The 17,963-nt window shown below is 34.0% G+C and overlaps 1 protein-coding gene across 2 annotated transcripts; it reads right to left on the bottom strand.

Moving 5' to 3' along the window:
• Positions 1-2,359: 2,359 nt before the first annotated feature.
• On the bottom strand, positions 2,360-11,770 carry LOC149804072 (uncharacterized). Of its 2 annotated transcripts, none has more exons than XM_089953974.1 (5): positions 11,624-11,770; positions 9,948-10,037; positions 9,046-9,142; positions 7,550-7,703; positions 2,360-2,860 (listed from the first exon to the last, which is right to left on the bottom strand). In XM_089953974.1, exons 2-5 carry the CDS (start codon positions 9,997-9,999, stop codon positions 2,747-2,749), a joined length of 417 nt encoding a protein of 138 aa, XP_089810100.1. In that variant the 5' UTR covers positions 10,000-10,037; positions 11,624-11,770; the 3' UTR covers positions 2,360-2,746. The 2 variants fall into 2 exon arrangements, with proteins under 2 accessions (XP_089810100.1, XP_089810101.1); XM_089953975.1 differs by lacking the exon at positions 2,360-2,860 and adding an exon at positions 6,029-6,128.
• Positions 11,771-17,963: the final 6,193 nt, after the last annotated feature.

The raw sequence follows: 17,963 nt of genomic DNA, 5'->3' as shown, positions 1-17,963 counted from the left end.
TTGTATATTTTCTATGTAACTCCGGCGTGCGTAGTATTATGCAAATATTTTCTATTCTTGTATATGACTTAACAGGAGATCTATATTAGCAATAAAGTTGCATTTTATCAAGGAATGTTTAGTACCATAGGATTCTTATCAGACACAGATAAGTTCACTTCTGAACCTGTTTAATGCTTTGTAATGCTGTGTCGATAATGTAATTTTTATAACTTACCGTATACAACGTCATTACGTGTCAGCGTATATGCCCGTGCCATTCTTAGGACACGGTGTTAGATTTATTTTCAGGTGATCAGAGCTGACCATAGTGATCAGAGCTGACCGTGGCACATGTGGAGCTGATCCATGGTGATAAGAGCTGACCGTGGCAGCTGTGGAGCTGACCATGGTGGTCAGGGTTGACGGGGTACCAGCTGTAGAGGTTCTTATGGTATGTGTTTAGGTTCGAATAAACTGTAACACAATAAAGAGTGAAAACAACAAGCTTTGAAAAATTTAACAAATAATTTATTTCCCTGGAAAATACTGTAAAAATGAAGAAAAACAAAATAACTTACGGTTTTAAGAATCAAATCCAAAAATAATCCAAGAATAATCCACGAATAAAATTATGGAAGTCCTAATAATGAAATGTTCTAGTGAATTCAAGTGTGAGTCCCGACGAAAAATCCAAGATGGAAGGCAATGACGTATGATGTATCTTGTACAGTGTTGTTGTCTACAGTCCCTTGTATAAACACAAGAAATAATACTCCGGTGTTGGAAATCCGAATAAAAGTTTTAAGAAATGTTTTTATTTAAGAATTCTGTATGAGCACTCAAAATATTTACAGAGAAACGAATTAATCTTTTAGAATCCAAATAATCTGAAGAAAAATGAACATATAACTCGAAAATTGGCTACAACAGAAGGAAACGACTTGACATCAAGTGTTTTAAGCCCAGGCTGAGATTATTTCTCTAAATCAATGGTTATACAGTAAGTATGAGACGCAGAATGGGTACCCGTATGAGGGTCACGTGATCATGTTTGCATCACGTACTCTCAACATGGCCATGAAAAAACCCCACTCATTTTACTCTAAGAATATAAAAAAAGTTGTTTCCATCACTAATACTATTTACAACTTTAGGGACACATATCCAATACAGCCTCGATCTCACCCTTATTACTCTCACAATAAAAAAAAATAACTTGTTCACGTGGCTGTTACTAATTTTGAATTAAGGTCGGGAACTAAGTCAGCTTTAAGTATTTACAAATGAACAGTCAAGGTCAAACTATTTTCTGAAAAAAAATTCCAAATCACGTAAACAAGATAATATTATAATAGCATGTAATAGAATTAAAAAATGTAAAGCTGACAAACAAACAACAAAATTAAAATAAATAAAAATTAAATCAGATACAGGTAACAAGGTGACCATAGAAGTTGACCATGACGGCTGTGGTACTGGTCATAGCGGCTGTGGAGCTGATGATGGAGCTGGCGACGGAGCTGGTTGAATGGTGGCCGTGCAGCTGATTGAACAGTGTGTTGCTGGTTGAGTAACAGGAGATCGGGCGTTGCTGACCGATTGGTGGGCGCTGACTGCTTGATTGACTAAGAAATTGAATGGTGGTCGGTGACAATCTGTAATGCTGACTGCTTGATTGACCAGTGTGACTGGTAGCCAAATATGCCAGTGACGGAGTGTTTTGTGTAACTGCACACATGTATTCTTTTAGCTGTGGGCTAATTTTGGGGTTTGTTATAACCAGTGTTTTGGGACTGTGAAGATATTTTGTATGATATATGTCCCATCGTTTCATCATTTTACTATATAAGTAAAGTACATCATTCTTACTGAGTTAAACACATTCTTTTCGTCGTGTGAAATTATCGTGAATCATTTTTACTGTCTGAGTAAAACACATCATTCTTTTCGAAATTACTGCGAATCATTAGTCATGTCCTTGTACTGTGTAAGGTCATTTACTTGTATTCACATTTATGTTACATTATTAGGTTCATGCGGATTATGTTAATTTGTCCAATATTTGGATCTTATACACGCACGTATTAATCATGATTCCTCAATAAACATTGTATTTGTATCACCATCAAAAGTGTTCTGTTATAAATCCGAAATCCATTCCGGTTATCTTGTTACACTTATTCATTAGCAATACTTGTTCAGATGATAGATATATCTAATATTTGACAAATATAGTTTCCTCTGTATATACTTTTACTGTTATTTTCAGGGTTGATGCAGGAAGTAGGGTTGTGAAAGGAAGGCAGGATAGGGGCAGGAAGGTTGGACAGAGCTTTGTCCATCGTATTGCAGTCAAGTCTAATAAACACTTATATAATGATATTAGAAATAAATTATATTTGAAGAAGAAAAAGCTACCATATTTTAAAAATTATAAATGTTTCTGTTTCTATTCTTCTCATAATCTTTGAATTTAATTTTCACGAGAACAAGGCTAATTCACGTAGAAGCAAATAAATGGCACAAAACAGTTCAAATCCTTTTTTTCTTTTTCTGAATCAAAGTCTCGGAAGTGTATATACAAATTATTAGTTGTAGAACCAGTATATTTTAAATTTAACATTCACCATTAGATGATCTAGGCACACATTTGTTTCCAAACGCAAATGGTAAGCATTTTGGAATCTCATTCACTGTATATACTTATTTATTACAACTACATTACAGTACACAGGGCATAGTGGACAATATCAGTCAAGAAAAGTCACTTTGTAATAGTGTTAATGTTTCGAACGTTGTGTGTGTGCGGCAACCACAGGGGCTTGTCTTGTAACGTTGATCTTTCGGCACTTGAAATGGCAATCGTTCTTGTAGTCCTCTGTAACGAACAGAAAGAAATTGTTTGTCCTTTTAATATCAGAGTTGTTTAATTATTGTCGCAACATCTTGTTTATTTTGTTTTTTTTTCCGGTGGGGAAGGAGTATTTATTAAGGTAAATAGGAGGAGAAGTCTATAACTTGCATCTCCATTGAGGATTTAAAAAGAGCACATGCTTGAATGTACGCGTAATGTTACATAACTTCTATTCCTTTCTTGATACAGTCTTCGAAATAAAATTTATATACAAACACCTCAGATATAAAAGCTTACAGTATTGTAATACAATTTCTCTACCAACTATCTACGTGTCTTATTTTAAAATAAAGAAACACAATTGTCAAACAAACAAACGAACAAACAAGTGTTCCCATGCTCATTTTCCTTAAATTTATGCGACGTATTAGAATATTTATTAGGGGTCAATACAATGACTTTTATGATTCACTAGTCCTCAATCGCTTTAACCATTTCCTCATGAGTTTTCTTCCATCAAGCCACAATAGACATGTGATCATAGGTGCCCGCACATATGAGCAAATGAGTGGGTGGGTGGGCACTTACTTGCCCCTACCCCACCCCAGATTCACTTCCAAACATTTTTTGGTCTAAATCCGTAAAACGCAATAGGTGATCACTACATATTTGCAGGGCCACCCACCCACCCCACGAAAATAATTCTGTGGGCGCCTCCGCCTAAGTTATTCTTAATATATATTTTACTAAAAAAATGCTCAAAAAGGGTAACCAATGTAGTAATATTAGGAAGAATCGGAAAAAATAATCACTTTTAACAGACGCCATTGTCTAATTGTAGTGATGATAAATATACCGATATACACACACACAGATATATATATATATATATATATATATATATATATATATATATATATATATATATATATATATATATATATATATATATATATATATATTAGTGAAAATACAAATTAAATTTGATATTTCGCTGACTATTATTGTGAAAGATTTCTAACATGAAATATTTCAACATCAGCATTATACATTTGCGATTTTATTTTAAAACATAACAGTCAATTAATACTTATCAGATGTTCACATGGAATTAAAAGTCACAAATAGCACAAAAAAGTATTCAAAGCATTATAAGACATGCCAGGAAACGTTAACCCTGGAAACAGAAAAGTTTGGAAATACATGTTGACAACCCGGGAAAGGGGAATATTTTGACTACCCTGGAAATGGACAAGTTTTGACATACAATTTAGCTGACAAACTGGAAACGGACTACTTTTGAATACACGTAGCCAACCCTGGAAACACATGAGTGGACTAAAGTGGAAAATAATATTTACTTTAAAACATTTCATCTATCCAACTCACCTACTGAATTAAAGAAAATAATATAAGGTTATCATAAATGAAACAATGAAACATACAAATCAAAAGATTTACGCTAACATATTTACAAGCGGCAGCCCTTTTCAACAGGAAAACACCCCATAATAACAACCCATAAAAACAACCCATAATAACAACCCATAATAACAACCCCTAAGGACAACTTCATACTGAATTTTTCACCTTATCTTCCAAAACTCAGACTTATTAGTTGCTTCGATAAATTTCACCAATTTAATCTAATTTTAGCAAAATATAAACCAATAGTTCATTATACCTACCTACCTATATACCTACCTACCTACCTACCTACCTACATACATACATAAATACATACATACATACATACATACATGCATTGATATATGCATGCATGCATGCATACATTCATACAGCGTTATTATTCCCTTATCTATACTGAAATTGTAATATCCAATTGTATAATGCGTCTTATATTTGTCAATTGAACATGGGGGGGGGGCCGAATTTTGGTACGATTTAGACCAACATTTCTGATTTTGGTTGGGAAAAGCTCGTTTTACTTTGTTTTGCCTTTGTGATTCAGATAGTTTTTGTTCCACAGTCAGACAAAAATTCATTACCTATGAAACAGCACAGCTGCCGAGCATTCCTGATTTGGTTATTTACCTTAAGGTTCGGATACGGCCGTTTATGTAGATGTTCGCAACAACCTTGACTGCAAGGTGCTAATTTCAAAATACATTTTTGACGAAATGTTGCAGAATGCTCCTTTTTCGAGCAAAGAAGACAAAAGTCCTTCCTTACACACTTCAGGTGTAATGTGCGAGTAAATTTCTTCAAGGAAATATTCACAATCCATAATTTCTGAGAATTTAAATGCTTAAGGTGATGCAGGTTTGCAAGATTTTTTAAAGAGAAAGGCGCTACTGGACGCTATATTCTCCTTGCGAATAGCGCCATAATGAATGGTTTATGACTTTCAGAGACTTTGGTTAAATTCTCGTTTCTAAATTGAGAAAACGTGATACCAATGTCTCTTTTCCCTAATGCAGGCGAGACAAAATAATGCTAAAGAGTGGTGAAGTAAATGTTACACAGAAATATCACAGAAATCTCGTATTAATATGTACATCTATATTATGTGCTTAAATTTTGTCCGTGATTGAGGATTGTGCCTACGTGACTTTTGTCATGTTTCTAAAAAGTAAACAAGATGTTTACTTCAATATGAGTTAAAGACCTAGCCTTGTTTATGAGTTAGTTTTTTTTCCGTAGGAAATCTATTACGTCTGAGGTCAAGTAATATTTTTATATAAAGAGATTTGGTAAACACGTATTCATTCGTCTTTCATATCAGTCTTTGGGAATCTATTATCAGAGTTTACCTTTGTGTTGCGATATAATACGAAAATAATTGTTTATTTAAATAATTCATTGGAATTACAAAGTGCTCATTTATTTTTTGGACTTAAACACTACTTTAGGATTACTGAAAACTCATTCAAGGACATTCTGGATTACATCATTGTGGTACATCAGGACATTCAAGACTTATTTTAATTCATTGGGAACATCCGATGTTTTTGGGATTTGGGTTAGGACATTTCGGATTATATGAAATTTAATTCACAATTCTGTTAGTGTCTTTTAAATTTTCACGTTGTAATCTAGGGAAATAAATTATTTGTTGATTTTTCTTAACGTTTTGGTTTCACTTCCTTTCTGTAACGTAGTTTAAGACCTAGAGTCGTTATAGTAATTACAACTAAATTGTTTAAGAAATGACTTAACAAACACAAATCGTACCATAAATTATATTTTATTCAATAAGAACAAACACTTTTTCACGACATTTTTAAAAATCATTTCATAAGGAACCCGTCTACGTCGTGTGATATCTGCCCTGAAAAAATAAAATAAGGAGAATTGATTTGTGTTTGTTCAATCGTTTCTCTCTTACTTTTTTAGATGCATAATTAATAACGCATACAAGAAAGAGTAAAACTTTAACTAATCTTAGACAAAAGAACTGTTACTAAATTAACAGTATTGTGGTTACATACTAAACGAAACATACCGCATCGTGGCACAACAGCCGAAAATTTATTTATATTATCAAAGTGTAGGAACTAACTTATTGGAAATCTACAGCTCAATCCGGTGATTAGTATTAAAGGACCAATAAAACAAATTGCATTATAAATCTATATTTCACTCAGGCTCCAGTTTTGGTTTCATTTTGTGTTTTTTATTTATTTTGCCGTTGTTTTTGTACTGCTGGAAAATTCAGGATATTTACAAACTCGTTGCAGTCTTTTAATTACTGGAGAAAATATGTACATGCATTTAACATTATGTATTATATAGTAGTTACAGAATAGATTTAACCGGTTGTCTTTTCTTTCCCGATTCATAGTAAAACTAATTTAATTGTTAATTTCATTTTGGGAGAAATACCTGGTACAATATTTTTATTTTATTTTATTTGTCTTTCAAAATGAAAGTCAGTAATCAATTTAAAATCTGACATGGTACCTATTTTCATGACAATGACCAAAAGCTTTTATCAGGTACCATCATACGTAAAGAATAACATACGCTTGTCTTCATATGCATACCGTTTTCCCATCCATAAACAACAACGTACGCTTGTCTTCATATGCATACTGATTTCCATGCCTAAAGAACAACGTATGCTTGTCTTCATATGCATACCGACATCCCATTCTCAAAGAGCAACGTACGCTTATCTTTATATATGCATACCGTTTTCCCATGCCTAAAGAACAACGTACGCTTGTCTCTATATGCATGTTTTCTCGTACCGAAAGATCAACCTATGTATTTTCTAAGTGCATCTGCATGGATCAAGATCAAAATACGTGTTTCTTGGTATGTATCATGTATTTCTTTATCTGTATCATGTATCTTCATACCTGAACACCAAGCTACTTCTTTCTTGATTTATATTAAGTATCCTCGCATCCAAAGACCCAATCGGAACATCTCACCTATTTCCGTCAAGTCGAGAAATAACCTCGAGTGTTGTTGTAAGAATATATTTTAATTTTACGGGCTTTGTTTACTCGCCTCTGGCAGAGTGCACCATGTGTGTTGCAACAGAAAGGGACGATGATGTTCCTATTGTGACTTGTTCAGTGGACACAAGTGGTTCAAAATATAGTTCTCAGTGGTGGCGAATTACATCCAAGGTTTCTTTTTTGAACTTGACGGAGAAGGCCGAGAATGTTCCTATGGCTAAAGTACACCTTTTTTTCTTTCTTGAATTGCATCACTTATCCAGCAAACTAAAGATCTACGTACATTTTTCTTATATTGTATCACGTAGCCTCCGTTCTCTAGATCTTGAATGCGTGGTGAGTAATGGGGTCTGCAACACCAGCATCCCATGTGATCTCCCAGTTCCGGATGAATCCGACCTAAGCTCCCGAAACCAAGGATATTTCCCGACCAGCATCTACATAAATCAAGAAACGTTTAGACGATATGGATCTCTTTATAATAACCTGGCTCCACTTCTCATTGGTAGAACCACATCTTATTTTGATATAGTGAGATAGAATTCGTGGTCGAAGCGATGAATGTAACTTTAATAAGCTGTTACAATCAGAAACATTTTCTTCAACCTGTTTGTTACTATGTGCGCCTACGTCACTTTTCCAACAACTTTTATTGATAAAACAAAACGTTTGTTTTCTCTAGAATTATGGATTTTTTGCTGTTGCAATTTTCAAAATAAATTTTTATATTTTAATTCGTTTACGACAAAGTTCCCAACTCTCATACAACCTGCGCTGAACGTCTCAGATGTTAGGTCTCACTGGATAGTTTCGTATTTTGACCCCCCCCCCCCCAGTTTTTAAGGTAGAAGGCATGAACCTAATTATCACAAGCCTAGCATTTATAAATTCACACATAAGCTAAATCTATAATGTGGTTTAGATTTACTTTGAGTTAGGCTTGAAAACAGGTTGGCTTGTTTGTGACTGCCTGTCACAGTTAGATGAGCATTGGAGATCAAATGCGTAACTTGGGCTGCAAATGAGCTACCGACTTGGCTTACGTATTTATGTGTGTCTGCTACAGAGGTAAATATCTAAAAATCTAGATGGTTGTGGGATGATGAAAAGTATGCTAATTTGTTATAGTACTAGTGAACTTTATTCATGCATAAGGCACATACTGATTCTTTTAGCTGCCTTGTCACAGGAAAATATTCAAAATAGCTATTTCTTGTCAAAAATGATTGTAAAACTTAGGAGTTGGTGGCAGTGTTGGTTCAGTATAAAAACCACCAGTTGCATCAGGAATTAACCTGATTACTGCAGTCAACATCTCACATGTATGCTTTCTACAAAAATCATTAGTTTGTTTTTATTTGTATCTTCAGTGTAAAATTATTCTCATTTTTCTGTAATAGATCATTGTTGGATGAAAATTCACCAAATAAACTGTCCAGTGAGACCTTAGCGTGATGTTGTCTTTAGGTGGAGGAAACATGTGATCTTGGAATGAACCACCGACTTTGTAGGTGAGAGTCCGCGTACACCTGCGATCGAACTAGCGCAAACCAAACGCTTTACTGGTGCATTATAAAGGGCAACTTAATTAGATAAGTTTAATTGCTCAATTATCTTAGTATATAATAAGAATATCTTCGAGTGCCTGTATTCCGTATCGAGCACATTTAGATGTAACTCGGGTCTAGCACAGTATTCGACATCTGACTCGTTGGTATGTGATTAGTCATTTAGCTAATCAGATGTCAACACGCGCGCGCGCGCGCGATGACTACGTACCCACAGAGCCGCATGCAGCAGAGAAGTAGACACGTCAACATTAGCAAAGCAGCTGCTGTAGCGGTGATACCAAGTAGTACCTGGCCCCATATCGGTACTGTAAAGAAAGCAGGTATGCAGTTTGATTAAAGAAACATTTAAATCTGTTTCAAGGGTACATCGATAACAATGACACTTGTTCATCGAAAAAACTTTGTTGTGAGTAGCAGTTGAAAAACTTACATGAGTGGTTGTCGTGAGGTATATTGACGATCATCTTTCGTGTGTCAGGGATTCATTAAGATAAATAACAAAAGTGCAAAACTAGTATCTAACTAGCCTTAGATAGGCTAGTTAGATACTAGTTTTGCACTGTTCGTTGTCAGTTTATTGCATATATATATATATATATATATATATATATATATATATATATATATATATATGTGTGTGTGTGTGTGTGTGTGTGTGTGTACTTTGTAGCGGTGATATACTGTGATAAATATTTGTACGTATGAAAAACAAGAGCTTCCGAAACTCTTACTCATTTTATTGACAACTGTATATAAATAACTTATTGCTCTTCTGTTAGTTTTTATTTTCGTGTTTTGTTTTTTCAGTTTGTAACTTTAATACTAGCTGCTTGGTTGCTTGGTTACTTGTTGGATTGATTGTTTGCTCGGTCAGTTGGTTACTTTGTGGGTTGATTGGCTTGTGTCTTTGTTGTCATGCCAAATTCATGTGGATTTTTTTCTTCCAAAACTGGATGCAAGCCAATTTCTTGTAGACACAAATTTTGCAATATGCAGGAATGCAAGCAGATATTCTGGTAACATTACGAGTATCACAGATGCATTGCAAAAGAAGAAAAGAAGAAAGAGAGAATGTAAGAGAGTAAGAATGAACGAATAAAAATAACTTACTCTCTTCTTTATAGATGCATACTGCCGAACCACCTGACACGTTCCAACACATGACTGTCTACAGATTTTTCGCGGAGATTCTTTACAAACCTGCAATGAAGTGAAATTAGGAAATGTAAAGGATAATATTCTTTAACAACCACGACAGTGAACAGATAATGAGTGAAGTTCTTCGAAACGCTTAAACTATACTTCATTATTGCATTTTACCTTCAAAATTGTTTTTAATAATTTGTAATTTGTAACCTAACCAGAAACCGCATGGAACAAAGTTTTTTTTCTTCTTTTTTGTACACAAAGACGTAAAATAAACTCAACAAATACATGACGCACAGTCTATTTTAAACTCAAGACTCACTGCGACATGAGTACATGTACAGTGTTCACGTTGAAGACTAATTTTACGTGACACAGTGACAAGATACGTTGGAAAATGGATGTATCATATAATAATACACAGACCAATCAAACTGGTGTATCAAAAAAAAAAAAAAACAAACAAAATAATTAAAAAAAACAGAGGAAGAGAGAACATAATCGAAACGCAAAGTCATACAATTAATAAAATAAGCGAACGGTACACGGAGATCTTCGGCAATGAAATTTCCCGAAACAAAGTCCCAATTACTATTTAAAATAAACAAAAAGCCATATTCCAAAACAAGTTTGGCCATTTAATTTAATGATTTCAACAAATGAATTATAAGTTTAGGATTGAAGTAAAACAATCATATCAAAGATTTGATGGTGTGACTTGACATGTAAACATGCCGACAATTTGTTCATGTGTTCTCTCTCTCTCTCTCTCTCTCTCTGAATTGATATAAACTTAAACCGTCATTAAACAATCAAGTTCTGCTTGAGGAATACACTATTCTGTAAGGAATTAAACTAATCAAGTTTAGATGCGACCAGTGGTGTCGCTAGCGGGGTGCGGGGGGTGCGGACCGCACCAGGTGACACCATCTCAGAGGGGTGACACCAAAATGAAAAATTGCAAATTTTACAGAGCACACACTGCTCGGTCTAGTCGGATTTCATAACCGATCATAGTTAAATACATGACTAGCAGTGGCGTCGCTAGGGGGATGCGGGGGGTGCGGACTGCACCGGGTGACACCATCAGAGGGTGTGACACCAAAATGACATTACTAAGGATTCTGTATGGCCTGTTACGGAAGGAGGACCATAGGGGTGACACCATGAGCTACCGTACTGGGTGACACCAACCTGAGTGACTCCACTGGATGCGACAGGTAAAATAACTACGAATAGCAGATACATATATTTTGTCATCGTCAAGGATTGAATGGATTTAATTAGCTAACAAAATGAAAACAAAAAAAGAACTGTTCCAAATATATATCCCCTCGATAACACTTCGGGTTAAGAACAATAAATCACTGTTCAGTAATTGATGCAACGCATGTGAATGTCATCTTAAGGCATACACACAGCATCTGGTATTTAATTCGCATGTACTTATTCGAGTGCTTTTACTATTTTGATCTAATGGTAAGGAGTAACTATTATAACGTGGTCATTATAAATTAACATTTTATGTTTTTGAGATGAGAAATCTAAGCATATACCAGCTATACACTTCGCGCTCTCCCCCTCCATCTCTCTCTCTCTCTCTCCTTATATATATAACAAAGATTAAATATTATACTCACCTGTCGGTACACGAATGCAGAATCTGTATAAAGTAAGGGGATGCAATGTTTCCATTATACCGTCATTTTGTATACAAATCTAGCCATGCACTCATCAGTTTAGAAGACAAACTTTAAGGTGAGATGAGAATCCTTACGAATCTAAGACGTGTACCGTGGGATTGGAGTAAATATGTTTATTTACTTTTGTTATTCGGACTCCGTTGATTTAAGAACAATTTACCATTCAGTTGAAGATAAAGCTTTTATTTAATGAAAACTGCAAAGAAATATATCTTTCATTTTATCTCCGGGTTTACAATTAGAACTATAGCAAAGCAAACAGTTTTGTTGGTATGCTTGATAACGACTTGGGTGATGAAGTCAGATGACATGCATTACTAATATACATTTTGGCGAACCCTTTTCAAGAAAATAGCATGCATTATGTGTGTGTAAGTACTTTTTACACAATAGTTTGCACCGATGAACCTTCATATATATATATATATATATATATATATATATATATATATATATATATATATATATATATAGAGAGAGAGAGAGAGAGAGAGAGAGAGAGAGAGAGAGAGAGTTATAAATATACACCAGACAGAAGTGCTATCACAGGATTCCTATAGTAGAATTCTTGATAATATTAGGCAGAATTAATATTTTAATACAAATAATACTATCATACAGGTTAGAGAATTTTTAATTCGTACTATACGGAGATTCGAATCCACGTCCGCGGGTAAACGGAACCCATCGCCTTGCCTGCACACACGAGCCCATATTCCCTCACGACGAAGCACACATCACCACAAAAATGATGCTACTCAATCGTTGTTATATGCACTCGTGTGTAGCAGACACACTCGTATGACGACCTAGTAATTAATTCTCATGTATTTACACAGTCCGTCCGGATTCCTATGAAAGAAATCTAATTACTTTAATTACTTTAAAGACCTTAATTACTAGATCGTCATGCGAGTGTATTGAATGTCAAGGTCACATATGAATGTTAACATTATTTGAAGTGTGCTGTTTGTAACTCTGAATATGATAGAAGTTGTGGCATGGACACTGCTAAACCTTTACACACATGTAAGACATGGACATTGCTAAACCTTTACACATATGTAAGACAAGGACACTGCTAAACCTTTACTTATATGTAAGACAAGGACACTGATAAACCTTTACACATATGTAAGACAAGGACACTGATAAACCTTTACTTATATGTAAGACAAGGACACTGATAAACCTTTGCACATTTGAAAGACATGGACACTGCTAAACCTTTACACATATGTAAGACAAGGACATTGCTAAACCTTTACACATATGTAAGACAAGGACACTGCTAAACCTTTGCACATATCTAAGACAAGAGTGTCAAATTTACCATTTTAATGGCTCTCTTTTAAAGGTCAGAGGTGAACTTTTTTATATTTGTTTGGAACTAAATTAAAATTTGAATGCAGTAATAGATATAACATTTGGTATAGGAGTACATCGTAATTTGAAGTTGTAACTTGAAACGTTCATGGACCTATCTGCAAGGCCAGGTTTCAGGCCTCAGGTCAATATAGCTTTTTGTGTCCAAAACTGTCACACAGAAGCCGTTATTAAAGATCATGGAACGAAAAAATTATCATGTCGCTACCATGTGTATCAGTAGCATGGTCCAATCAGTACATGTTCCAATCAGTAGCATGGTCCAATCAGCAAGATCAAACTGATATTGAAGCTTACTCACTTCTTATGTAGGATCGTAACTCAAAAGTCATTAATTAAACTTATGTTGAACTCATAACTTCTGAATGTGTCATTTGTTTGTCTTGATATTTTTAGCACTATTTTGATCATAGAACACTTCTGATGTCATGTGAATTTATGGTATGACTACTGATACATTTTTGCTCCCATCGTAAATTTGGAAACATTGTGTTAACACTTTATCCATCCATCCTTCTGCTATCATTTACTTTTCCAGCCCATAACTTTGTTACTGGTGGAGAGATTTTTTATGAAATTTTACCATGTATATATATCATGATTAGACGGCGTGTAACAAGCCATATACAGGCCCCTCTGCCACTTGGTTAAGGTCACAGTAATTCAAGGGCAAATTTAATTTTGTGATTTTGTACATTATCTGAAAGATCACTTATAAACTACGGAAGATATTTTCATGAAACTTAAACCAGTAATAAAACAGAATTAAAACTATCATAGCTATGAATTTAGTCTCAAGGTTAAGGTCACGACAACGGAATATATAAATCGGTGACCTATCCCTGTGCAGGTATAACATTTGAACTAATGAAGGTATTTCCATGCACCTTTAGGCTGATATGTATGTATATGGACTTGATAGTGATATGTATATTTATTTTTGCATTATTTGTTAATTAGTTGTTCTTACGTTTTCATTATATACTACTGAAATGCAACATTGTATGTTGGACTTAACCGTATCCAAAATCAAATTTATTTTCTATTTTACATTAAATATTTTTTTTTTAAATTTCATTTTATAAACAACCAGTACACAGCTAAAATATTATCTATGTGAATGGGTTTAAACAGGATGATTATTAATAGAAGTAAACATGTTTATTTCGGTCTGGGTCTGGGTTATTGGAATTCCCCCACAATTTACTTGGTGTACTTGACATAATCCAGGTTCTATATTTAAATTTTTGCAATAAATTTCTATTTATAAGTAAGTTTTTTTTAAACACTGCGAAGTTTCTAGAAGGTTATTTTCCATTAGGTAATTCTTGTTGTTGTTGTAGAAAATGCTAATTGTGACCTGAGGTCAGGAAGAAGACTATATAACCGTGTTACTGAAAGGATTTTTCATTCATGCTTTAAGATCTATCACAATCAATTTGTATTATTGTTCTGACCCGTAATTCGTTTTTAGCTGGAATTTATTTCTTCAAATTGTTTAACTAAATTTGTATTTGTTTCCTCTGGAAATACAGAGTGCTCATATAAAAATATTCTTGGACAGGGACATTCACTGGGATTTATAGTGAAATAAACCTGGAATTACATTACTGTAAATCAACAAAAGACGGTTGTCACTTCAACACTTTACGAACCACCATAGGCACATCAACACCCTCAGTGTTGGATTTAATTTGGACTTCTGCTAAAGTTTATTCAGAGCTTTAAACTAGTATGACTTGTGTCTGTAATTCTAGGTCTTTTGTTATTACATTTTCACTTTGTATTCTAGGGAAATAAATTGTTATTTTAATTTTACAAAGCTTGTTGCTTTTCGTTCTTTTCTGTAGACTCGTAACAATCGTGTCTCCTGTATTTATAGTTATACCCAATCCCCCGAAGGATAAGGTCAAAAACAAGGGACGTCACTGACCCGTTTCCTTACCACGACTGTAACTTTTAACCACTTATCTTGATGAAATTTTGTCGAGCTCTACACCTTATCATTCAGGTTGCATGTTTGTATCTCTAAGGTCAAGGTCATTAGTAGCATAAAAGGGGATGAGATCGTCATATGATATACTCTTCTTGTTACTGAAAGCCACGTGTCACCATTTGGTGAAGTTTTCAAAATTAATATCGTAGATTTTGAGAGGGCTCTTCTTTATGCTGTTACTATCAACCCATGTGACACTAATGTGAAATGTTGGGTGGTCTGTATATGCGCATCTATGCTACCGTTGTAGTGGAATGTTTACCAATTTGATGTACATGCACTTATAACGGTGTAGGGTTAAAACTAAACTAAAGGGAAGATCATGTAGACATGCTGCTTTTCAAAAGATTTCTTTGCGAAAATAACTATCCATAAGTTCAATATGACACTGGTTGTGGTTCCTAAGTATTCTTCACAACAACATATTTCTGAAAATGGATAAGAATTTGAGAAGTGTTCCAAGTTTTATGGAAAGTGAGACATGACACGTACAATGTCATCCTTCATTAATGTATCATCTGCCCTGCATGCATTTATGTAGTGACAGAAACGGAACAAGAGTTAGACATTTTTTGCAACAGCTGTATCAATGGAGAACAAGATACTATCTGTTGAGGGACAAACCATTTATTTTGGAGAGGGGAAGGGTTTCACCTTGGTTTTCTTTCAAACCAGATTCGTTTCAATAACCTCGGGATAATTACTTCTTCAACTTAATTAATTGAATATAATTTTTTTGTCCACTGATGAGAGCAAGAATTGTTATGAGGGGTGGACATTTTTAATTATTGGCGTAAAATATTCCAGCCCTCCACACCTTCTGAAAATTAATGGGCAGTCCCTGAAAATTAATGGGCAGTCCCTGAGTTTAATGGAACAATCTGCAAATTATTATTATTATTTTTTCCATTTTCTTTTATTCCAGTGTTATCCAAGTAAGCCATTCATGATTCTTTTTTAAGTATATTTCATTAACCCTTAGAATTTACTTACTTTTTTGAAAAGTAGTTAAGAATTGCGAGCTGCTCAAAATATTTCCTTTTATAGTTTCATGTCAATAAGCTGTCGGTATATGTGATTTCATATGTCCATCTTTGTGTGTGCGTCCATCGGCTTTCCATGTCCTTGTACTACTACTAGTATCCCTATTTCGTGGACCACGTCCAGGCCACGATATCGTAGCTATCCATGTCCAAGCTGGATCTCCTATACAGGTTAACTTATTAACATTAAACTTTAACTATAGGTGACCTTGGAATTGGTATGTGTTTGTTGTATAGATAAACAAATAGCGGGTTCATCCTTTTATTAATATATTGTACGAGAGAGAGAGAGAGAGAGAGAGAGAGAGAGATAACGTAAACGTTCAATTTAATACACTTTGAGATGATACCCACAATCCCATTACACAAGAAATTACTTGCTTTATTCACTGCTATAAAATTGAGTATAAAAACTGCTTTACATCATGAAGGATGCATTAGTGTGTATTAAAACCCTTTCATTCCATGACGACATTAGTCTTTTATTATCACATAAAGTAATGTGAAAGCATAAACACTCACCTGCGCCTTTTGCGCCTCAGATTACCATTTTGATTTGTCACATGACCATATTAAGCCTCGCTAAGCTCTATATTTGGACGAGGAAAGCCCTGTGTACGTAAAAGTTTAATCGTCTTTAAATGCGATTTTCAGCCTTTTTAGATTGAACACTAGCTTAATTTCAACAATATTAGACATTTCAAACCCAACATAAAGACGAAAGCTAGTAATGTTGAAAATGGTATGTAGTTTTGCTCCTTTAATGCTATCATTAGTATTAGCAGTAGTATTAGTACATACTGAAATAGTAGTATTGGTACATATTGAAATGGTAGTATTGGTACATATTGAAGTAGCAGTATTAGTACATACTGAATTAGTAGTATTGGTACATATTGAAGTAGAAATATTGGTATATATTGCGGTAGTAGTATTGGTACATATTGAAATAGTAACAGTAGTCATGGCACATATTGAAGTAGTAGTATTGGTACATATTGAATTAGTAGTATTAGTACATATTGAAATAGTAACAGTAGTATTGGCATATATTGAAGTAGTAGTAGTAGTACATATTGCAATAGTAACAGTAGTATTGGCACATAGTGAAGTAGTAGTATTGATATATATTGAAGTAGTAGTATTATTATAAATTGAAATAGTAACAGTAGTATGGGTACCTATTAAAGTAGTAATAATGGTGCATATTGAAGTAGTAGTATTGGTATATATTGAAGTAGTAGCATTGGTATATAATAAAGTAGTATTATTAATACCTATTGAAATACTAACAATATTATTGGTACGTATTGAAGAAGTAATATTGGTATATATTGAAGAAGTGGTATTGGTACATATTAAAGTAGCAGTATTAGTACATATTGAAATAGCAACAGTAGTATTAGTATATATTGAAGTAGTGGTATTTGTATATTGAAGTAGTAGTATTAGTACATACTGAAATAGTAGTATTGGTAGATAATGAAGTAGTAGCATTGGTAAATATTGAAGTAGAATTAATACATATTGAAATAATATTATCAGTACATAGTAAAGTAGTAGCATTGGCACATATTGAAGTAGTAGTATTTGTATACATCAAAGTAGTAGCATTGGTATATATTGAAGTAGTAGTATTAGTACGCATTGAAATAGTAGTATTAATATTCACTAAGGTAGTATTTATGGTACATATTGAAGTAGTAGTATTGGTATATATTGAAGTCGTAGGATTAGTACATATTAAAATAGTAACAGTAATATTGGCACATACTGAAGTAGTAGTATTGGTACATATTGAAGTAGCAGCATTAGTATATATTGAAGTAGTAGTATTAATACATATTTAAAT

The sequence above is a fragment of the Sinohyriopsis cumingii genome, chromosome 3, assembly GCF_028554795.1.
Source record: "Sinohyriopsis cumingii isolate HCF-2022 chromosome 3, ASM2855479v2, whole genome shotgun sequence".
In the NCBI taxonomy this organism is placed as follows: Eukaryota; Metazoa; Mollusca; class Bivalvia; order Unionida; family Unionidae; genus Sinohyriopsis; species Sinohyriopsis cumingii.
The sequence above is the reverse complement of the archived record's forward strand: the minus strand, read 5'-3'. Positions and strand labels throughout refer to the sequence as shown.